At 45.9% G+C, this 24,432-nt stretch overlaps 1 protein-coding gene across 2 annotated transcripts in view; it reads left to right on the forward strand.

Moving 5' to 3' along the window:
- Crmp1 (collapsin response mediator protein 1) overlaps positions 1–24,432 on the forward strand; it is a 49,233-nt gene that overhangs the window by 15,638 nt on the left and 9,163 nt on the right. For both annotated transcript variants that reach the window (XM_034509173.2, XM_034509174.2), the window contains exons 2-10: positions 8,005–8,093; positions 11,443–11,627; positions 16,240–16,404; positions 19,081–19,142; positions 20,963–21,043; positions 21,679–21,747; positions 22,487–22,607; positions 23,319–23,475; positions 24,207–24,348. In XM_034509173.2, the coding sequence (XP_034365064.1) occupies positions 8,005–8,093; positions 11,443–11,627; positions 16,240–16,404; positions 19,081–19,142; positions 20,963–21,043; positions 21,679–21,747; positions 22,487–22,607; positions 23,319–23,475; positions 24,207–24,348 (1,071 nt within the window). The remainder of the gene's footprint in view (positions 1–8,004; positions 8,094–11,442; positions 11,628–16,239; positions 16,405–19,080; positions 19,143–20,962; positions 21,044–21,678; positions 21,748–22,486; positions 22,608–23,318; positions 23,476–24,206; positions 24,349–24,432) is intronic.

Raw genomic sequence — 24,432 nt, forward strand, 5'->3', positions numbered from 1 at the left:
CTGTCTGCCTGCCTGCCTGCCTGCCCCCCCTTTCTCTCTCTCTCTCTCTCTCTCTCTCTCTCTCTCTCTCTCTCTCTCTCTCTCTCTCTGTCTCTTTGATTGAATGAGTGAACACCTACACACCCTATTAAGTTTTTGAGTTTTGAACATGACCTTTGTTCACTGGTAGAGTTTGGAGAGTTCATAACTTTCTAATCCCAGCATTAACTTCCCCCATCCACAAGAGAAATCATTTTTGCTTCAGTTCATTTCCTGACAGGTGTATTTTCTCAAAGGTGGTGCTTCCCTGGTTTCTGTGAGGTTCATTTCCTTCCATGCTCTCCCTTTTAAAAAGGAAGCCTCCACCCTCTTCTGGGAGTGACTGCTCAGTTACCTTGGTCTTCATTTTCCTGTCCTTCCTGCTTGTGAATCTGGGAAACTTCCCAGAATCTGTAACCTGAGGACCAATGGTGACAGTCATTGACATCAGAGGCTAATCTCAGCACAAACTGAGTACTAGAAGGGGTAGGGCATGGGCCTCTTTCCACCATTTGGAGAATTCAAATGCTGAAAAGCTGGTAGGAGACTTGGCAGTTCTTGAAGTTGATGACATCCATCATGAAACAAGCCATTTTAACTTTAGTTCTGAGGGATTGTAAAAATAGAAAAGTTTCCAGCCAGTCCAGAGGGAAGAGCAGCAAGGACCCACAGTGCTGGATAGGTGAGGGGAGAGAGGGATCTCCAGGTTTGAGGGAGCATCAGTACCACGTGGACTGCCTTCCAGGACCATGGACAGCACTCACCACGTTGTTCCCTGACTTGACCCAGAGCACTGCTTTGGGAGGGCTGTGCCCATGGACACTCTGTTTATGCAAGTGTTCCCCTCCCTACTCTTATAGCTTTGTAAATTTTCACTCATATTTTGAGAACCCAGCCAAGTCCCCTCTCTGATGACTCAATTACTGTCTTTCTTGCCTAATCACAGCTTGCCTAATCACAGTCTCTTTCTTGCCTAATCACAGTCTCTGCTGTTTTTTAGATAGACACAAATGGCCAGCCAGTGGTTTTTGGGTAAGTGCTAGTTAGGTAAGGGTAGCACCTATTTCTCTTCCTGTGATGATTCCTTTCCACTGTGTGGGAAGAGAGCAGGACCCCAGGGGAGGTAGGATTCTGTAATTCTGTAATGTAATTCCTCTTGGGAATAGACATGCTATATGATCTAAACTCATATCCAGCTGAGCCTTAATGTGGCCGACTTTCTTGTTGTGTGGATAAGAATGTCTGAAGTGTTGAGAGTTAATTTTTGTAGTATAGCTCTACAAAATATTTCACATCCATGGGGAGGACAAAGGCCTCCTGCCAGCCTGGCCCTCTCCAGTGGTTCTGGTAGCAGATAATGCTAGGCTTGAAGCAGAAGCCCTTTCTGTGGCCTGGGCCACCCTCCTACTCACAAGACTCTCTCTAGTAGAAGTGGCATTGCTGCCTAGTGCTGGGCTCAGACAGACCCTTCAAAAGAGGCATCCAGCAGCCCCACCCTTTGTGAGCCTTGTGCTCTGGGTATGCTCCTCTCCACACAGTGGGGTGAGGCCTCCAGAGACTAAAAGCATGAGAGAGCATGCATCCTTTGTCAGTCTCTCCCATGTTCCCCTCTCTCTTCTTTCTCCCACCTTTCACCCCTCCTTTCCTTGTAGATCATCCTCTGTTTCATTCTATCCTCATTCCAACCTCCTCAAACTTCTTTCTTCTTCCCCTTCCCTTGCTGTCTGAGACCTGCCTCTCCTCCTGCTCAGCAAATATTTGCTGAATACTGTGCGATCCCAGGCTGGCTCTTGGGGATGTACGGATCTGATGCACGGGGCTCTCTGGCTGCCAAGTGAGGGCACCTCAGCAGCACATGGCTGTGTGTACACAGACAGGGGCAGTTCAGGGGTGTCGGAGAAGGTGTGTATCTTACTGCAGCAATGACAGGAAGGACAACAGGGCCACTTAATCCCAGAAAGACCATTTTTTTTTCCTCCAGATACTTCCAGGTGAAAGTTGTGTTTTGGTCTTTCCTCTAACATTTTGTCATTTGTTTGTTCTTAAAACTCCCTAGAAACTATGTGAGTAGCCCAGTGATAAGCCGCTGGTGTTGTGGCTATACCATCACACTTGATTCTGCATCTCTTACTGTATATACTTTTTGGACCTTTTCACAAAGACAGTGTCCCAGAACTCAGTTTCGGGGGCACTTGATATATGTTTTAAACCCCTATTCTTACCTTCAGCTCTCAGGACGATTTAAGATAACCAGTGACCTTCCTTCCACTCTCAGTTTTCCCTCCCACGTTACCATCATACAGAGCTCAGACTCATTTTTGTGAGGGGCATTCATGACCCCAGGGTCTCACACCTGGAGACCTCTCTGTGTTCCCCACTATGAAGTTACAGACAGCTCTCACAGTCGTGGGCTCAATGTTTCATGCTTCAGCCCACCACAGGAGACTAGTGAACAGTATTTGCATCTGTTCCCAGCCTGGTTATTGTGGCCGTGATGTTTCCATTGGCCCAGTGTTATCCATAACCCAGGATAATATATATCTGTGGGATGATGGATGCCAATACTGAACCATTTATTCGAGGGAGTGGAAACCCATGTGACATTTCTGGGTGGCCTGGGACCAAATTTCTCTTATGTATGTGGGAGACATATATAAGAGACAAAGGACCCAGACAAAGGTCTCTACCTGTAAATGTTACCTACAAAAGACAGGTCTTACCACAGGAAGTGGCTAAGCCTATACATCCTCCAGGCCTGAGCTCAGCACTGTTCTTGCCCTCAGTTGTTCCCAATTGGCTGCCTGCTCTGGTGTTGCTCTCTCGAAAGGCTGGAATAAGGATGTGCACCAGGCTGGGCATGGCTACCTTCTGCTTATTGTTGTCACTGTGGAATGAGCCAGCACTTCCCAGAATATTCCATTCAGCTGCTGAATATCTTCTTGATGTCTTCTCAAGGTGTTTCATTTTCTGTCTATTTCCTGAGGCAGTAGGTGGCCACACTGCCATTTTTTTTAAAGTTTGAATCTTATGCATTGATTTTTAAAGTACATACTTGCATATAGCTTATATAAGTGTAATTTTTTTTTAAAAAAAATAAAAGTTACCTAGTGCCTAGTTCATGAGGGATTATTTGTTTATTGATTCAGTTTTGCTGCACTGGAGATAGAGCCCAGTTCCTTGTGCATGCTTGGAAAATATTTTCTCACCCATGGCCTAATCCCAGTGATGTGTGTATGTGTGTGTGTGTGTGTGTGTGTGTGTGTGTGTGTGTGTGTGTGTGTGTGTGTTTGTGTGTGTATGCACATATGTATATGTGTGAAAGCCAGGGGACACTCATAAGTGTCATTCCCCAAGTGCCACTGCCTTTTGGTTTCTTGAAACAAAGTCTCTCATTTCTTGTGTGATTCGGTCATTATACTAGATTGTTTTTTTAGGGAGCTGCAGGCATCTGCCTGTCTCCTCCCTGGTGTTGGGATTACAGTCATGTGCCATCACCTGGTTTTCTTGAAGTGGGTTCTGGAGATTGAACTCATGTTTTTGAGCTTGCAAGACAGGCACCTTTATTGACTGAGCCATCTCCTGTGCCCCACATATGAGTTTTTATTATGAGAAAAAGGAGTTTTAGAATGCAAAGTCCTTGGATCAGAGTTATAATATTTCTAAATTTCATATGCTCATGGGGTATCATAAAATCTAAAGTATGAATATATTTTTAAATGTGTTGCAGTGTGGTTTGCTGGATCCCATGTGGATAGGAAGTTGAACGTCCTTGAGTCTGACCTGGGAGAATCTTGGTAACTTGCACAAAGCAGGGCCACCCATATTCCCAAGTTTAATCTGTCTGATACACACCATTCCATGGATCAGTTTCAAAGAACATGATGGTCAAAACACTTTTCCTGGATATCTTCTGTGGATATTATCCCACTAAATTGCCCTACTCCTACCTTACCCTGTTTGTGGGAGGTGTGAACCGTCCATGGAAGAAGCTATATACAAAGTTCTTCAGAGTCTTCATTATGTACTGCACGCTGTCAGGGTTAGGGCTTCCTGAGAGGCCAAAACCTTCCATTTGTGCCAGGTGGGATTTTCTGAATTTGCCACACCTGGGAACCAGTCCATGATGGCACTTTCTGAATGTCTCTGAACTGGAGTTTAGCAGTAACGGCTCTGAAAACCCTGTTAAGGTCTGGGGAGATGGTTCACTTGTGAGGGCTGGAGTGGAAGAGTAAATTTTGCTCCTGGAAACCATAGCCCCAAACACTAAATGAAACAAAAGCAAACAAAAAACCCAAAACAAAAACAAAACCCGAGAAAGGTGATGGTGCAGTTGGTAAGTGCTGGTATGGAGAACCTGAATTTGGTCCCTGAAACTCACACAAGAAGCCTGACATGGGGGCATGCCTGTAATCACAGCACAAGGTAGACAAATAGGAGAATCCCTGTGGTTCATAGGCCAGCCAGCCTAGCCTAATTGGGAAGGTCCAAGCCAATGGGAGGCTGCCTCCAAAGAGCAAGACTAAATTCTGGAAGATGACACTGGACCTTCATACATGTGTACACATCATTTACATGCACATGTGTTCCCCCACATGAATAAACACACACACACACACACACACAGAGTGAGAGAGAGATAGAGAGACAGACAGAAACAGACAGACAGACAGTAGACGGGGAACTGTTAAAAAGCAGAGTAGCAATCGTTTTCAGGAAGGAAGACAGACAGACACCTCAATTCTTGCCTTCTGTACACATTCTCTCCTATAGATTTCCTGGTGTCTGTCCCCTGGTGGTCCCTCTCACATACGGTATCTGGAGTTAAATGGAGGGGTGAGTTTGAACACAGGCTCTGCTTTGTGACTCTGGAAATGCAGAGCCAGCTGGGGCTAACCCTGCGCACTGCATTTAAATGCCTCCTTTGAGGCTGCGCCTGAGAAACCCACTATTAAATGTGACAAGGCAGACACTACTCCCTGCTGTGTACCAGCTGTGGGTGACTCACGTTTGCCTGCTTCTGGTGCTGGAGAAACCTGACCTCCTACTTGTCTGTGCTGCCCCAGATGCACACTCGGGGTCCAATCATGTGTCTGATGCTCTGCACTGTCCTCTGAGGTCTCATGGGATTGCAACATCCTCTCTGCCTCCTTCATTAGGAGCACAGGACACGGGGTTGGACTTGAGAGCTACTGACTTTGCATCTCTCACTTTAGAGACATTCCAGTTGGGGAGTGGGGGTGTTCCATACTGTTTCCCCTTGAACAAATGATATCATCTCTTTTCTCTGTCCTCACTCATCTTTCAAGGACCAGTTCAGGCACCCCAGGATACCCATCTGCCTGCCATCCTTCAGTATTTCTATCCATCCACACACCTACCCATCCATCCTCTGTTGATCTATCCATTCATCTACATAATAATTCATTTTCCATGTCATCCATCCATCCTTAATGCATCTATTTGCCTTTCTTTCTTTCTTTCTTTCTTTCTTTCTTTCTTTCTTTCTTTCTTTCTTTCTCTCTCTCTCTCTCTCTCTCTCTCTCTCTCTCTCTCTCTCTCTCTCTCTCTCTCTCTTCCTTCCTTCCTTCCTTCCTTCCTTCTTTCCTTCCTTCCTTCCTTCTTTTTTTTCTTCCTTCTTTTTCATCCTCAATATATGTATCTGTGCTGGTTAGTCTTTACAGTCAAGTTGATACAACCTAGGATCACCTGAGAAGAGGGAAACTTGGTTGAGGAACTGCCTATATCAGATGGTCCATGGGCAAGCCTGTGAGGGCACTGTCCTGATTAACAACTGATGTGGGAAGGCCCAGCCTGTTGCTGGTGGGAAGTGTAGAAACCTAGGAGGACATAACATAAGTCAGTGAGCAAGCCAGTAAGTTGCTTTCCTTCATGGTTCCTGCCTTGAGTTCCTGGTCTGACTTCCTTTAGTGACTGATTCTAATCTGGAAGCTAAAGTGAACCCTTCTTGCTAATGACCAATGACTTTTGGTCAGTGTATTGTCACTACAACACCTTAGAATCTAATGGGACAAGCCACACGTTAGCCAGACATGGAGATAGTCCATGTGATATATGCTCTCATTGGGTCCATGGAAACAGAAAGCGGGTGTAGTGTGTAGATTTCTCTGGCAGGTGGTGATATGTGATACTCTCTCACATGTCTCTGCAGTGTGGGATCTAAATGATACTGCAAGCTTCAAGACCCCACACTTTGTTCTGTGCAGCAAGCCTCAGCTTCCTTAGCTGGAATTCTTTGCTGGGCTTGTTCATCTCCTTCCCTCTCACAGTAGCTGCTACAACAGAGAGACTATTAAGACCATGGTCCTTGGGATCATCAGCTTGTCCTACCAAAGATTTTCAAGGTTCTGGTAGGTTTCAGTTTAACTGGATCTATACTAATTGTATTTGTTATTTCACGCCTGTCTCCTTTCTCTGTTTCCTTTGCCAGCTTCCTAGGTTCCTCTCCGATCTCCTGCTCTTCCCCAGGTGATTCTGTCAGGGCCCTACTTCAGGGGACTGGATTCTTCTGGTTCTCTGTCAGGCTCTCCTTCCTCAAGGAAAGAGGCTTATTTGAGTAACCATGGGAACAGTAATGAGCACACAGGAAAAATGGATAGCCTCAAAAATACAAACAAATCAATCTTAATGCTGTACAATGCCCTTGGCGAAATAAACATACACTTATGTACCCACAAGGCAGAGTATCCTGTAGGCATTTAAAATCAGAATCATGAAGAACATGTCGTAACTGGGGACATACTAATGGCAAAATGAAAAGACAAAGGTAGAAACTCTATTTTTTCTGTCTCTGTGCTTCACACAGTCTTCAGTGTGTACATAACACTGTCCACACCTCCTAGCTGTCTCCTTTTCCAATACCTAGTGTGGTCCAGCTTCCCACAACTTATCTGTGGGTCTGAACTTGCTCTACCTAACCCCAGACTAACTCTTGCCTTCTGACCCCCATGAACCCCATGGCTTTTTAAACATTGTCCTCTCATCTGTGAGCCCAGCAGAGTAGACCCAGATGCCCCATGTGTTCACTGGCTTTTCAGAGTCTGGCCCTGACTGGGAGCCAAAATAATGAACCAGCCAACATGTGACTCAGGCAGGGGGAGGCCAGGATGGATGGTCTAGAGTCACAGCTGTGGGAAGCAGAGAGCAATAGGAAAACATCAAAATGTGTGGCCTCAGGCCAAGTGTGAGGGGAACACGCTTTTAAATCTTTTTTCTTATCTTTTACAATTCTCTGAACACTATTATTATCCTGCTTAAAAAGTGGCTTATGAAATTTTTATTTTACAAATGACCTAGTTTCTCTAATGAGTGGAAGTCACAAGGGAGGGGCTAGCGTAGGCAGCAGGGGTTCAGACAACTCAGGGGTTCAGGCAACTAGGTGCGCTGAAGGCTTCCTGTCTCTGCTTCCTCCACAAGTACAAAGACATTTCTGAACAAGTCAGTAAGACTGAATATGATCTGTTCAGGTGTTGGGATAAAGGAATTGGCATTCATCGAGTCAGTGGGAATTCAAATCAAGCATTTAATTGGGAGCTTGCTTACAGTTTCAGAGGGTAAGTCCATGACCCTCTGAATTGGCAGGCAGGCATGTACGCTCTGGAGCAGTAACTGGGAGGCTAAATCCTATTCTGCAAATTGGAGGCAGAGAGAGAGAGAGAGAGAGAGAGAGAGAGAGAGAGAGAGAGAGAGAGAGACTGGGCTTCGAATGGGCTTTTGAAACCTCAGAGCCCACCTCCAGTGACACACCTCCTTCAACAAAGCCACACCTCCTAATCCTTCCCAGACAGTTCCACCTACTATGGACCAAGGACTTAGATCTATGAGCCTATGGGGGCCATTCTTATTCAAGCAATTACAATGCTCATAAACATAAAATAAAAATAAATAAATCCTTAAAGGCCCAAACACCCAAAAGAACATATAGGTCTTGTGTTTGCCATTGATCTAACACATCGCTTTGCTTTTCAGAGTGACCGGCTCCTCATCAGAGGTGGACGCATCATCAACGATGACCAGTCCTTCTACGCCGATGTCTACCTAGAAGATGGACTCATAAAGTGGGTTGGACGGAACAGACCTATTACATCCTTAACAGCCATGTTGGGTGTGGGGTGGGTGGTGCCTGGGTTTTATCATGAATTCTGAGGGACCCATGATCTGAGGGATCATGATCATCTCTGTCCCCATTGCTATGATGGCTCCATTGCTGCTCTCTACCTTTGACATGAGGTGGCATAGATTTCCCACCTAACTCTTCCCTTGGGTCTGGAAGAGGAAAGGAGGAGAGGAGAAGGCCACCATAGGACCACCCTAGAATCTGGTACAGGAACAATGAGAGGAGTGTCAGGTTGGAAGGGGCCCTACCAGTAGGACCAGCCTAGAACCATTTGTGCTTTAGGAGGAGGAGGAAGAAGAAGAGGAAGAGGATGGGAGGAGGAGGAGGATGGGTTTATGGGTTGCAATAGAAGACACCACTATGCAAAGTACAGTGAAGAGAGGGGCTCAGAAATATGGCCTGGCTCTTGCCTCCAGTTCTTCCAAGTCCTGGGAAACTAGAGAAGCCAGCAGGGAGGTAAGAATGAACCCCACCATGAGTGCTTCCTGGGCACCCTAGCAAGGTGCTTGAACCACAAGGTATGGGGTTCTGTGGACACACAGGTGCAGGTCAGTACAAGGGTCTACAGCCCATGGCAGCCTCACTGGGCTGTGCTGCCTTTGGAGGGGGCTCATTTGGACCACTGTCCTTCCATTTTGCAAGAATACTGGGCACTAAGTGAGACGATCCTTACAATGTGAATAGGAAGTTCAGCTCTGCAGAAGGTGTCCAGTCCTCAGTAGGGATGCTTCTGTACTTAACAGACTACATGTCTTCCCTGGCCCCCTCCAGTTTCCATGGCATCCCGTGTGTTTGGAGAAGAGACTCTGAGCTCTGGTGGGAACTGTGTAAGAGAGATGGACAGCACTCACCATAGCTGTCACAGTCATGTTTTTGATGTCCCCTTGACATTCCTCCCACACTCCATGCTGCAGGTTCTAGCTGTGGGGCAGCCCTTGTGTGATATCAGGGTTCCTCAGAAGAATCCAGTTGTTACAGATGCTCTGTGGGCTGGCTCATCTGGCCCATACTTACTTTATCCATTCTTACCTCTGAAGCCTGAGGTAAGAAGCCTGAGGCTTCTGTGTTCTACCTGCAATGGTTGCTCACTGGGGCTGCCATTAGGATTACCAAGGCAGTAGTTTTCTCTCCATTATTGATGTCTTTATCCAGTGTAGAAAAGTCTGAGTTTGGTTTTCAAGTAAATTTGAAATGGCATCTGGATCTAGTGATGTCATCCTAGTGAGGATATTGGAAGATGCTGAGCTTCCAGTCTGGTCTGGCTGAGGCTGCCCATGGTGTCTTGACACTTCCACAGGGGCCATGTTACTAGTTTCTGTGGTTGTTCCTCTCAAGCCCACTGTGAGGTTTCCTCCTGGGAGATGATTCTAGGCACTTGTCTCAGTAGGGACCAGATTGCTGGCCAACATAGCATGCTTGGTCCTGTCGGCCTGACCCTTTGGGAAGCTAGGAGTCTCTCTTGTGGTTATTGTTTTTGGGCAGCTTTGCTAGGTAGGCCCAGGAGCTTTTGTGGTGCTCATAGGTAACGGGAGGGAGCTGTAGCCAGTGTGTGTAATGCTGTCCCACAGCCCAAAACTGTAACACATTGTTCAAGCTCAAGTCCCACATCAAGGTAAGGCAGGTCTCTCTAAGAAGGCTTCTCTTGATTGTAGACAGTATCTTTGCCCCGTGACCTCTCAGGCTTATCTCCACCCCCATGTGCTCCATTGTCCTAACATCCTTTTTAAAATGTAAATTATTTTATATTATTTTTGAAATTAATATAATTACATTTCTCCCCTTTCCTTTGCTCCCTCCAAACTCTCCCATATAGTCCCTGTTACTCTCTTTCAAATCCATGGCCTCTTTCTTCATTAATTATTATTACATGTGTGTATGTATATATATTCCCAAATAGAACATGCTCAGTCTGTATAATGTTTCTTGTATCTGTGTTTCCAGGGATGGCCATTTGGTATCAGCTAACCAATTGGTGTGCATTTCTCTGGGGAAGACTAGCTCCCCTGTCCTCAGCTATCCTTAGTTGCCCTTCGTTCTTTGTGTAGGGTTGAGGCCTTGTGAACCTTTTTCTCTATCCCCTCTGGCATGCCCATTGGTGTCATCCTTGTTCAGCTCAGGTTTGGACAGTCATATCAGTGAGACTTTATGAGTGTAGCTCTTCTAACATCCCCAGGAGATACAGTCTTAGAACAAACTCCCTGATCCTGGCTCTTACAGTTTTTCCAGTCCCTCTTTTGCAATGTTTCCTGAGCTTTGTCTGTAGGAGTGTTTTGTGGACGTGTCCATTGGGATTGACCTCCACAGCTGTTGACTTTGCTTGGTTGTGGTTCAGTAATATTCTCTATTTGTGTGAAGAGAAGCTTCTTAGGTGAAGGTTGAGGACTATACTTATCTGTGGGTATAACGACACATGTGTAGATTGTTTTTAGGAATTATGCTGATTTAGTAGTGGTTTTAATGTTCTTTTCCAAGATCCATGACTTTACTAGCTCTGGGTTGTTGGCTACGTTTTTAGTCCCAGACATGGTTTTCCTCTTACTGAGAAGTTCTTAAGTCCAATAAGAGAGCTGCTTATTACCACCAAGGTATGCCTGCCACTGCTGATCATTGATCTAAGGTTATGATGCATTCTGATTATTGATCAAGTTCGTAGGCATCACAGCTGTGTAGGGTAATTTGGTTGCCTTCCTCCTTAGGTCTTTTTAAGTGAATACTAGTCCTATTGGATTCGGGCCACCCCTACAGACTCATTTTATCTCTGTTAAAAACCTGCGTCTACAACAGAAATATTCTGACTTGCTGGGGGTCAAAGTCTTAACGGAATGTTAGGAGGACAAATTTCAGTGCTTAAGTGTTGGTGAAAACCCATCGGGCGAATAGGTCCTGATGCTGCCTCTTCTCTGTATCCCTTAGGGAACTGTCAAAAACACATAAAGTTGCCTAGGGCTTGCCACTTGCAGAGAGGCTGCTTTCTTTTTAGCTCTGCCATCTCCCTTCCTGGAATCTTCTAGAGAGCCCGGCCAAGTGACCAGCCTTCCTGTGCTTCTGAATTTATACTATGCTGCATTCAAACATTAGATAGCAGGCCCTGAGTCCTAGCGAATGCTATGCCTGAGTCTCTATTTTCAGCCCAGTGCTCCGTGTTAGCTTGGGTGAAAAACATGTACTGTGAGGAACTGACATTGTACAGTTGACATTGTACATTGTTTTGTTAAAAATAAACAACAAACAAAAAAACTAAAACCAACTAAACAAAATCAGACCAAGATTTTTCTGTTATTTGCCTCTAGACAAATAGGAGAGAACCTGATTGTTCCTGGTGGTGTGAAGACCATCGAAGCTAATGGCCGAATGGTCATTCCTGGGGGCATCGATGTCAACACTTACCTGCAGAAGCCCTCCCAGGGCATGACCTCGGCAGATGACTTCTTCCAGGGCACTAAAGCAGCGCTGGCAGGCGGAACCACCATGATCAGTGAGTGGCACTTCACCTGGCCTTTGCCCTCCCCATCAGTACACATTGGTGTTTGGTGCTCCTGGCCCTGTGCTCAGGATTCCATGTAACTCCTTGTCACACCCTACCACCCTATATACAGGTCATTGCTGTGGATGCCTCTTGTCCAGAACAAAAAGGAGTTCAAACACACGGAAGCTAAATCTCTAAAAGTTATTTTACTGTGTTTCAGAGTGAAATTGTTACCCATGTGTTATGTCCAGATTGGGTGTTTGCAGGTTCTTGGCCTCTTATTCAAGGAATTGAAACAAAAGCTCTCATAAGTTTGCAAAAAGTAGCGAAGAGGTGTTATTCAAAGCAGAGTTAGAGAACAGGTCAGAATCCCCTGAGAAGGCAGGAGGAAGACACCCAAAGGCTCCATTATTGTCCAGGGCTTCTTTTTTTGGGGGGGGGGTATCAAGAAGTTCTGGTTGCTAAGGGCCATGGCGAGGGGTGGTTCTATTGTGACTGACAGTATAGATCACACACTTACTTTTCTACTGTACAAAGCCCTTACCACAATGGATCTGATTTTAATCATATACACTTACCAGTATGCATAGGCATAAGGCAGTAAAGAGGAGATTCTCCCTCAAGTTCCCTTTGAGAACAGTTTGCCTTACTGTACATGCACCATGAACCAGTTCAGATTGAATAGGTCTTTCAGGTCTCCTACCTGGGCATAAGGAGACCATGATTGAGTAGTAAGACTAATGGTTGTTAAGGGGAGAAAAAAATCTCTTCCATTGCTCAGAGAGGGGTATGCATGCAGCTCAGTTGCTGCTGGAGCCCTAGGCTGCTAACAGGTTGCTAGGTGTGTTATTCAGGGTGGTGTGTGTGTGTGTGTGTGTGTGTGTGTGTGTGTGTGTGTGTGTGTATGTGTGTGTGTGTGTGTGTGTGTGTGTGTGTGTGTATGTGTGTGTGTGTGTGTGTGTGTGTATGTGTGTGTATGTGTGTGTGTGTGTGTGTGTGTGTGTGTGTGTATGTGTGTGTGTGTGTGTGTGTGTGTGTGTGTGTGTATGTGTGTGTGTGTGTGTATGTGTATGTGTGTGTGTGTGTGTGTGTGTGTGTGTGTGTATGTGTGTGTGTGTGTGTGTGTGTGTGTGTGTGTGTGTGTGTATGTGTGTGTGTGTGTGTGTGTGTGTGTGTGTATGTGTGTGTATGTGTGTGTATGTGTGTGTGTGTGTGTATGTGTGTGTGTGTGTGTATGTGTGTGTGTGTGTGTGTGTGTGTGTGTGTGTGTGTGTGTGTAGTATGTGCAGTTGAGAATCTGAGGCTACCAAGTAAGTTATTATTTATTGGTGTGAATATTATTTAAGACTGTGTTTAGGCCAAGCCAAATGCAGTTCCCTATGGTTGCTTGCCTTAAAATGACTAGCAAATCATAGAGGCTGGGCATGTTATATTAAAGATGTTTCTTTATTTGAGTTTACAGTTTTAGAAAACTGAAAGTTCGAGATTCAGTGGATCCCCTCAATCCAGCCTCAGTCAGGGACTCCTGAGTCACTTAGTCCTGACAAATAGCATCATCATATGAATACCATGTATGATGGGAGGAGATCAGAAGGCAGGGTGCCCTCTCTTTATCAAAGACACCAGCTCACTGAGTGATCCAAACATCAGTATCTTCTATCAGCACAAATGTAGTATCCCAGTCACCTTTGATTAGTCTCTACCTCTTAAAAGCTCCAGCATGGAAATCCTGGAGACCCAGCTTCAGACATGTAAATACTTGATGGACTCACTCAGATCACCTCTACGCTGAATCTGAAGCACCATCTACTGTTCCTCACTCATATGTGTAGACAGGAGGGTAGCGCTGCAGTGTTCAGTCCAGGCTATAGCTGGATCAGGGCACTGGGGCACAACCTTTACGGAACCCATGCAAACATACTTTAGTCTACTCATGGCCCAGGCCAGTAAGCAGGATGCTCTGCAAGGCCTCCAACCTCCTCTTGCAGCTGCACCCCCTTCCCTTGCTCTGATTCCTACCCATATTGGCTGAACTAAGTCACAGGGCCAGGCCCAACTTCCCTGAAGAACTGTCTGCCTCAGCAAGGCAGAGAGACATTGGAGAGGGCAGAAAGCCTTGGGTATGACTAATACCTGTCCATTTTGGTACCCCTGCTTCCTCTGCTTTGCTTTGTTTGAGTGCCTGCCTTTACTTGCAACCTGTTGCGGTAAGGTTTTCTCTGAAAAGGCAAGAGTTAGTTCCAATATTAATTTGTCAAACTCTGCTTCCAGGCAGCTCATTTTCAAGCTGCCCAGCCTTACCTATCCCTGCAGTGCATACAAGAGACTACATACAGCAGTTGCCAGCAGAGCTAGAAAGGTCTGGCTTGGCTGACAAGTCAAGCCTATCTCGTTTCTAATGAATAGCCCTTGAAACCACTGGTTAGGACAGTGAATGAACCTTGACTTTAGAGCAGAGTGAGCTTGGAATTGGTCCTTAGAAACTATACAAGGATGGGCCAGGACTCAACCTCAAGTAGCCTCAGCTTCCCTCCCTGCAGGCTAGGTATTATGATTAACATTCCTAATGGTGGAGTCTGGTATTGTTAGTGATGGAGATGGCAATGATGATAGTGAAGATATCAATGGACATGGTTTTGATAGTGATAGTGATGGTTGATGATAGGTTTAGTAGTGATGGTGATATAAACATATGATAAAGGTGATGGGGGTGCTGATACTGGTAATGGTGATGGTAGTGGTGATATTGATTTGGGCATATTATGATGCTGATGGTAACGGTGATGATAGTTGTGATGATGATGGTGGTGGTAGTTTTCTAATTACTTTTTTTTTTTACTGTGATGAAACACCATGACCAAGTCATCTTATAAAAAAGAGTTTAGTTTTTGTCTTAATTAGGGCTTCTATTTTGTTGTGAAGGGACACCATGACCACAGCAACTCTTATAAAAGAAAGTACTTCATTGGAGCTGGCTGATAGCTCAGAGGTTCACTCTATTATCAGTGCGATGGGAAGCTTAGCACCATGCAGGCAGACATGGTACTGAAGAGGTGCTGAGAGTTTTAAAATCTGGATCCACAGGCAGCATGAAGAGAGGGTGAGCCATTGGGCCTGGCTTGAGCATCTGAAATCTCAAGGCCCTGCCCCCCCCCCCCCCCGTGACACATTTCCTTCAACAAACCCACACCTTCTTCAACAAGGCCACACCTCCTAATAGTACCACTCCTTATGAGTTTCTGGGGGGCATTTTTATTCAAGCCACAACAGCTGGGCTTACAGTTCCAGAATGTTATGTCAACAAGGGCAGAGCAAAGTTATGGCAGCTGCAATAGCTGAGAGCCCACATCTTGATCTGCAAGCAGGGGCAGAGAGCACGTTGAAATGGAAAGAGTCTTTTGAAACCTCAAAGTATGCGCTCACTGACACATCTCCAACAAGGCCATATCTCCTAACCCCCCCCCCCAAATAGTTCTAGTACCTGGGGGCCAAGTATTCAGATATCCAAGTCTTCTGGGAGGCAATTCCTTCAAATTACCACAATCTACTCCCTGATTCCCATAGGCTCATGGCCATATCATAATGAAGCACGCATTTGGTTTGACTTCAAAGATCTCATAATATTTTCACATTCACAGTCTCAGCAGCTTAAAAGTACAGAGTTCAAAAGCTCTTCTGGCAATTCAAGGCAAAACCCAATTCAAGCTAATCTCTTAACTGTAACTCCTTACAATAAAAAAAAAAAAAAAAAAAAAAAAAAAAAAAAAAAAAAAAAAAAGCAAGTTTCATGCTTCCAACCTACAGTGGCACAGGATACATACTACCATCACAACGGGAGGAAGCAGGCCATCATAAGGAAACACTTAACCAAAGCAAGACTGAAACCCAAGAGGGCAAACTTCAGTAGCTTCCTGTCTGACATCAGAGGGCTTAGATGGCTCCGCCATTCCAGCTTTGCTGACTGCAACATACCAACCCACCTCCCTCTTGGGCTAACCAGTTCCTTGGCAGCTATCTGGTGGCTCAGGCATGCCCAACATCCAACATCTTGTAGTCTCCAAATCAATCCAGGCTTTACTTTCATAGCTTCACAAGATGGTCTCTCAGAGCTGCCATTCAGACACCATGCATTCCACACACCTGACCTCAGTGGCTCTCTTTAACCTCAGAGGAAGACCCTATAACCCCTTTATCCATGTATCCTTCCTGACTCTAAAGCCAGAGCCACATTGGAAATGGCAGGAGAGTTTTTTGAAACTTCAGATCTCACTCCCAGGAGTGTTCTTCCTCCAACAAGGCACGCCCCTTAATATTCTCCAAACAGCCACCAAATGTGGAACAAGTATCCAAATGCTAGAGACTTATGGAAAACATTTTATTCAAACTACCATAGTGGCGATATTCATGGACATGATGGTGGGAACATGATGATGGTTGTGGGTTATGATTATGGTATTGGTTATGAGATCAGTGATGTGGTGGTGCTGCTGCTGATGGTGGCGGTCGTTGTATGGTGTTGTGCCAAGGATGGTAATATTGATGGGATATTGGTGGGGGTGGTGTGGCCATTGTTGGAACATCTTGGGTTCTGAATATCATGACACATGTCTCTCTGTCCCAGTTGACCATGTTGTTCCTGAACCCGGGTCCAGCTTGTTGACTTCCTTTGAGAAATGGCACGAAGCAGCAGACACCAAATCCTGCTGTGACTATTCCCTCCATGTGGACATCACAAGCTGGTATGATGGCATTCGGGAGGAGCTGGAGGTGCTGGTGCAGGACAAAGGTCAGTGAAAACCCAGAATGGGCCATAAAATCCCTCCACCTTCTTCTAGGAGCCCAGCCTAGAGCTACACACTTCTGTTAATAGATGGGAGGTGCTCCGGTTTCAGGCAGTCTGTACTCCTTGAAGCCTCATGGAAGTGTTTCTAGCCATGGAATAAGTCCTATCTCCGTAGCCTGACACAGGAGGCCTTTGCGGGTCTAGCTTTACTTTCTTGGCACTTTGTCACTATGGTTGCAGTTCCTTATAACCTGCCTGGCTGCTGGCCTCTGCTCAAGCCATTTCCCCCACAGAAGTGTCCTTTTTCTGCCTGCCCAATGCTTTTCCTCAAGATCCAGCCCAGTAGAGCTCTTTCCCCTTAGCTTGTCAGAATTGCTTTATTCCTAAATACCTGAAGCTGAGTCTGGCCTTGTGGGGCACAGCCTTTGCATTGCTCTTTGGTTTGTCTGGCTGGCTCTGTGAGTAATTTTTGTGGGTAGACATCTCGGTATTCTACTTGGTTCCCCTCTGTTCAGACTCACACCAGGTGACCGAGTAGAAATGGGTCAGAGAGACAGAAGGAAAATGAGGACTGGCAGCAGGATGGAACAGGTTGGGACATCAGTGGTCAGTCCAAAGAGGACCTTCCAGAGGTCCCTCCCAAAGAGGAAATTCCTTTTTCTGCCTGTACTGCGCATGCTTCAAGCGGTGCTGGGTACATTTTTAAAGTTTACAATACAGGTTATGTTTTCTCATTGTAAAAATATCATTGCTCCTAATACATAAAAATCAGAAAAGCAAACATTTTCCCCTCTGGTTCTGCTTCCAATCTCAGTGTGACATTGGTTAAGCATTGCCACCTTCACTTCCTGTCCATGTCAGCGATTTCTCCCTTATATGGATGTGCAGTCGCTGTAATTTGGAGTCTCTCCACTTAACTTTATATTAGAGTGACATTGCCCTCCATCAGTAACTTTTTAATGGCGCCATTTATGAGATTCAATGGCTAATTTGCTCAACTGTTTTGCTTTTAGTGGGCATTTAAGTTTTCTGGTTGTTTCATTATAAATTGTGTTTCGGTGAGTATCTTCATACACAAGCTGTAGTTTGGGATTTTTATGATTCCTTTAGATGTTGAGAAATGAAATCACAAAATATGAAGAGTTTAGCATTTTTCTGGGACTGTGACTCTTATGGACAACTGATTTCCTGAAAGATGCTCCCATCTGTGCAGCCACAGGGCCACATCAGAGTCCCTGGCTCCCGTGGGTTGTACCATCGGGTGTCACTGCATTTGTGGTGCCCTTGCTAATTTCAAGCCAGGGTATCATTGTAGCTTTCATCACAGTTTTTCAATTGCTAATTATACTCACATTTTGTGCAGATTTTCCCTGTGCAACTACCCGATTGTCCCAGTTCCTCTCATCAGTTCAGAGTTCCTGTGTTTGTGCTTGCTCTGTGGGCAGGAAGGTGTGATCCTTCCATGATGGCTGCTATGACTCTTACTGCATGCACAGTCGTCACAAGAGAACCTGGCATCGTGATCTCCTTGTCCTAGCTAAGCTCTGGTTACAATGATGTTGCTTCAGTGTCTATGACTATATCGAGGTTTTATATTTTCAGAAAAGCGCATCTCTGGCATGAATATAGTCTCTTAATGTCATGTTTGTGCTTCCCTCGTGCATGTACTAATTGTGATATTTTTTACTTGAGTATACTTGATTACTCCATGGTATTTTAATACTAATCTTGGAAAACAATTTTCTTTTCTAATTTTCCCATTATTTCAAGAGAAGGAATTTTTGCAGTGCTTGTATTCTACCCATCAGATAGATGCCTCTGGCTTTTTCTGTTTCTGTTGCTGAGTAAAAGAAATTCCATTCCCTTTAACACTTTCTCTCAGACTCATTCTTCTCCAAATGTTTTCACGCTTTACCTACAAACCTGAGTCACACATCCCAGGTCCCAGAGGAGCAAGGCAAAATGACCCATGACCTCTGTCCTCAAGCAACTTGAAGAATGAGAGACAAGCCCTCTCCAGTCTGTCCCATTCTCTCACAAACTGCTCCTCACGACAAAGTCTTGCCCTTTCTTCCTTTTGAAATCCCTGCCTAGCCTCTCCCTAGCGTCTTCAGCACCCTCCTCCAGCAGGAATCTCCAGGTTTTCCATGCTAGTGTGTCCTCTGTTCCCAGGTCTGTCTCTCCATCACGGGATGTGCTTCAGGGTACCCCCTCTGGGGAAGAGTTATGCATTAGACACAGAAGTTGGTTGCATGTCCTTGGTGCTATGTACCAGAGTGTGGTTTGCATTGATTGTGACATTGAACATTACCTTGTGTATTTGTACTACAATTAAAAAGTGAGATCAGGAAGCACATGCTCCCTTTGTGTTAGCTGCACGGAGACACTTTGTAGAATGGGAGGTCTCCCTACCATGCGTGCCCCCCCTCTTTTGCACAGTTCCTGATCTCCTCTACCCCCTCTCTCCTTCCTTTACCCTCAGATCCAGCTCAAGTTTGATTTTTTTCCCCAGAAGTCTCCAGAGACTGACTGCCACCCCTATGCTGGGTTTGGTGCCACACTCAGGATCCTATGACATCTTCTCTCCTGGTAGTTGCTACTGTGGACCAGGTCATTTGTTTTCCTGGAAAGACCCTTATCTGTACTCAAATATGCTTTTCTGCATCTTCCTTGCAATAGGTGTCAACTCCTTCCAAGTCTACATGGCGTATAAGGACCTGTACCAGATGTCCGACAGTCAGGTAGGCTCTGATGCAAGCTTCTCTTCATCTGCACAGGCCAGAGCCAGCTTTTGTGAACAGGGGAGACCCTTATAGCCTAGGATCAGGTCTCACTCCCAGCACTAAGTGCAGTGTGACCATTGACTCTCCTCTACCTTTGTTCAGACCTTAAAAGAGATGCGAATTAGAACTTGGGATCCTAGGTGGGGTATCCCTCACATAGCTCTTCTCTAGCATTCACTGACAAACAGCTGCTTGGAGCCCATTGTAGACATCCAGAAGTCATCTTCTGGACATGTACTTCCTGTAGGCTGGACAATTGGCCTTGGGGCTCAGGAACCATCCCACTGACTTTGCAGAAGTGAACTGTGGCCTTCCTCAAATAATGCAAGGCACCGAGGAAGTCAGAGTCTCCGTTTTCTCATTTAAAAAAAATGTGAGCTCTCTGGCCTGGGGTGCAAGGAGCTGAGGAAGACACCACTGTGGGTTTCCAAGGGCAGGCTTACTGCTAATAGCCATGCTCCCTCCACCATTGGACACCTCCTAGAGAAAGCTGTGGATGTCAGTGCCAGCTTACTATACCCGTTGCTTGCTGGTCAGCTGGGAGGATCTTTCCCACCATCTCTGGGCTTGAGGCTCATAATATCCTCAACTTTATAGAGGTTATTAGAGTACTGAGTGATTTATTAGAGTGTTGAGTGACTTTATACAATTGAAATTCAAGGACTCTTAGGAATTGTACCTTGGCTATTACTGTAGAATTGTACTAACAGTGACCTTTACAGGGAGTCAGTCCAAAGAAGCACCTTGGATCATACAACTTACCTAGGATGCCTTGAACCTTTTAAGCAGACACTGGGTACTATAGAAGCATCGAGTTGGTTGGAGATTATGGAAGCAGTGGTCTGTAACACATGAGTAGAATTATGACTGGTGCTTCTTTCTTACATTGACCCACTGAGTGGATGTCAGCCATGGGCTTCTAATTGGGTGTCTTCCAAACTACTTCCTGCTTCTGAGAGCCCACCCTACATTTGCAAGTATGTGTCCCAGGAGCAACAGTCTTGTACTTAGAAGGGAGACAAAGAAGATGGCAGGGTTATAGCACTGCTTCTGAACTTATGGCTCATGATCCCTTTGGGGGTCAAATATCAAATATCCTGCATATCATATATTTATATTGTGATTCATAACAGTAGCAACATTACAGGTATGGAGTAGCAATGAAATATTTTTTTGGGTGGAGGGGTGTCTTAGTTAGGGTTTTACTGCTCTGAACAGACTGCATGACCAAGGCAAGTCTTATAAAAGACAACATTTAATTGAAGCTGGCTTACAGGTTCAGAGGTTCAGTCCATTATCATCAAGGCAAGAGCATGGCAGCATCTCGGCAGGCATGGTGCAGGAGGAGCTGAGAATTCTACATCTTCATCTGAAGGCTGCTAGGAAAAGACTGGCTCCCCATGTGGTTAGCAGGAGAGTCTCATTGCCTACCCTCAGAGAGGCACACTTCCTTTAAGGATGCCACAACCACTCCAATAAGACCACACCTTGTAAGAGTGACACTCCCCAGGCCAAGCATATTCAAATCATCACAGTGGTCACCACAACATGAAGAACTGTGTTAAAGGCTTGCAGCATTAAGAGGTTAATAACCACTGTGTTATAGTGACATGATTTGCCTTTCATTAGTTTGGACCCACCCAACCTCCTACCTCTTGATCTGGAAGCCAGTGGTCCATGGGGTTGACACAGGCTGCAAGAATGAGCAGAGGAACAGCCTTTTAAATGCATGGAGTCCTACACCTTGATTTCTCACCAGCCCTATCTCTCCTCTTTAGCTGTACGAAGCCTTCACCTTCCTTAAAGGTCTGGGAGCTGTGATCTTAGTTCATGCAGAAAATGGAGATTTGATAGCTCAGGTGAGTGGTACAAGGTTCTCCCTCTTACCATAAAGGGGATCTATTAGAAAGCAGATAGTAAAAGAGGGGCACATCTTCCATTAGTGAGATGAGTGGGGGAGGGTGGAGTTGAGCATTGGATGCCATATCACATGTGCAGATAAGAGATGTTCCCTTGTGTGCAGTGTGTCTGCTAGCAAGGCATTTGGCTTCTGGGATCTGTTTTCTCCTTTGCATTGTGAGGTTCTGAATAAAATTGTCCTTCAAGTAGGGAAGGGTGGTGCCCCTCAGTGCTGTGTGCACCCAGCTTCTTTTTTTAAGTGTGGATTCTGAGGATTTTATTCATTCTCATTCTTGCATAGTCAGCACCAACTGAGCCATCTCCTCAGGCTCTTCTATTAATTAGGGTTCTCTAGAGGAAGAAAACAGATAGAATGAATATATATATATGTATATATGTATATAAATACATATATATCATATTATGTATCATATATCACATATCACATACCACATATCATATATTATATACATACACTATAACTATATAGTAAATCACACTGTCTGTCTGTCTGTCTGTCTGTCTATCTGTCTATATATTAGAGTGTCTTACAGTTAGTCCAACAATGCCTGTCTCATTGGTCCTTGTCTCCTAGGAACAAAAACGGATCCTGGAGATGGGCATCACGGGTCCTGAGGGTCATGCTCTGAGTAGACCTGAGGAGGTAAGGTTGCCCTACTCTGTTATCAGTAGCTGCCAAGGGCTCATTCCTGAGCCCTCAGCTTGAACAGAACAGCTCAGCTGCACCCAGCTCCTCCTCCTTCCCTCAGCTCTGTCCTCTCTGCCCCACTCTGCTCCCTTCTCCCTGCTCCTTCCCAAGACTCTGGAGGATGCAAGTCAATCAGAGAGGCCAGAAAAGGCTCTGCCCATTCTAGGGTCCAGGAGCATCACTCCTAGGCTCTGCACATACCCCAGTGTCCTAATTTGGGGAGAATCTTTAATGAAGACTTGGTATTTTGGTTACAGAAAAAATAGACTGAAAAGACCCTGTCAAACCATACCTCTCTTAAGGCCATGACTGAAGCCTTCACAGAGTGTAAATTAAAAGCTCCAAATAGAAGCTTTACTGGTACCGAGAGCATGGCTGGTCTACAGGGGACTGAGGCAAAATGAATCATGTTCAAAGGGTCTCAGCAGCCATGGGCATGCCCCAGTGTCACGGAGCCAGTCATTTGCCATGACCGTTTTGTGTGCCTTTGGATGCAGTGTCCTCTTGGGAGAGTCTTCTGACACAGCCTGCAGAGTATTTCCAAACGACCCCAGCACATCGTTCTATCTCCAACTCGTCCACCAGAATCATTTTAACTTTTCTCATTTCTCATCTGTTTTACTCTCCTTTTATAAACGGAAGGTTCATAGCTGCCTCCTTCCTCCTGTGACCTTTGCGTTTGCTGTGTTCCCAGCTCGAGGCCGAGGCTGTGTTCCGGGCTATTGCCATTGCAGGCCGGATCAACTGCCCTGTCTACATCACCAAGGTCATGAGCAAGAGCGCGGCGGACATCATCGCACAGGCCAGGAAGAAAGGCAGGTGGTGCTTGTCCTTCTGAGGGGCGACAGAGGGCTGTCCAGGTTACTCTAGGGCAGAGGTCCGCCAAGAGCTGGCAGCCTGTGGCCTCTGGTACACTAGAGGGGTGGTCTGGAGTTGGTTTTAGATTTGATTGCTAGTGTTAGAGACCTCTGCAACCCCCGACAAGCTCTTAGCCTCAGCTCCTTCCTTTGTAATATTCCCTGTTTCCACTCCCATTGGCCAGATGAGACCCTGTGGCGCTTGGCTGATTTGAGAGCTTTACTCTGGGCTCCCAAAGCTGATTGTTAGTCCAGAATGGCCAGCAGGTCCTCCTGGATCCTGTCTCCACTTATTTGGGCCATTTCCCGGGTTCTCGGGAGGGCTTGGTCCTCTCCTGCGCTCTGTCCGGGACTCACATGGGGAGCCTGGAGTTATAACATAGCCCAAGGAAAGAGAGTCAGTTGTGGGTTGGGAAGAAGGAAGAAATTGTCCCAGAGTCAATAGTATGGGGACATCAGGAGCTCGATATGGATGAGTGCTGGCCAGGTCAGCTGCTATAACTGGCTACAAAATTGGTCTCTCATAGTAAGGGGGACTATGTGGTGCTGCCCCTGAGGGAGATGCTGGGTTATCAGCTTCTAGTCAGTCTCCTCTGTCACAGACCCTCCTTTTGTGTCAGCATGGACACTATTGGCTATAACCACACTCTTGATGTTTGCCCCTTCAAGGCCCTCTTGTCTTCGGTGAGCCCATAGCTGCAAGCCTGGGGACCGATGGCACCCACTACTGGAGCAAGAACTGGGCCAAGGCAGCTGCATTTGTGACTTCCCCTCCCCTGAGCCCAGACCCCACCACTCCTGACTACTTGACCTCCTTGCTGGCCTGGTGAGAGCCATGGGATGGGTACACGGGGCTGGGTTGTGGACATGCTCCTAGGCACGTGTCTAGCATTCAAATGACCTATGCATCCTAATGCTATAGAGGAGAGCCTCAGCCTACATTTGCATTCACCGAATCACAGCCTTCTCACCACTGACATTGGCTCAGACTCTGGATAAACCCATTGATCCAAACTCCCAAGGGACAAAATGACAAACCCAGAGATCTATATCACTCAACTGTCACCCACAGGCAATATTTGTTCTATGAGCCCAGTATAGAGGGCCCAGCTGCAGCAACCTCATACCAAGAGACACATGCCCCTCTCTCTCTCTCTCTCTCTCTCTCTCTCTCTCTCTCTCTCTCTCTCTGTGTGTGTGTGTGTGTGTGTGTGTGTGTGTGACTCTCTTGTGATATGAGGAGATGTGAGGCTTGGGTTGTAGATGGGAGACTTTGAGTTGACAGACTGATGTTGGATGACTGACTATTTTATTGTTTATTGAGATAGGGCTGGGTAGTCTACTTGCCTAGCATGTGTTAGACCCTGGGTTTAATTTTGAACACTAGAAAAAAACTAAAAAAAAAAATGCTGAGATAAAATTCCCAGTGACCAGTGCCTCCTTCATAACTAACATAGAACCACTGGTGTTTAAACTTCCAATCCTGTGCTGGGTGACACATGCCAGGGTCTGCTGTTTACAGTGAGTGTAATTCTGCCTTCTTTCTGCTCTTGCCAGTGGAGACTTGCAGGTCACAGGTAGTGGCCACTGTCCCTACAGTACTGCTCAGAAGGCTGTGGGCAAGGACAACTTCACTCTGATCCCCGAGGGTGTCAATGGCATAGAAGAGCGGATGACTGTTGTCTGGGACAAGGCAGTGGTAAGTCCACCCTTTTCCCCTTCGGAAGATTCTAGAAGTATCCTGCCTGGGCCATGCAGGGCAGTGGTATGGTCTCGAGGCTCT

Source organism: Arvicanthis niloticus, chromosome 7, assembly GCF_011762505.2.
Source record: "Arvicanthis niloticus isolate mArvNil1 chromosome 7, mArvNil1.pat.X, whole genome shotgun sequence".
NCBI lineage: Eukaryota > Metazoa > Chordata > Mammalia > Rodentia > Muridae > Arvicanthis > Arvicanthis niloticus.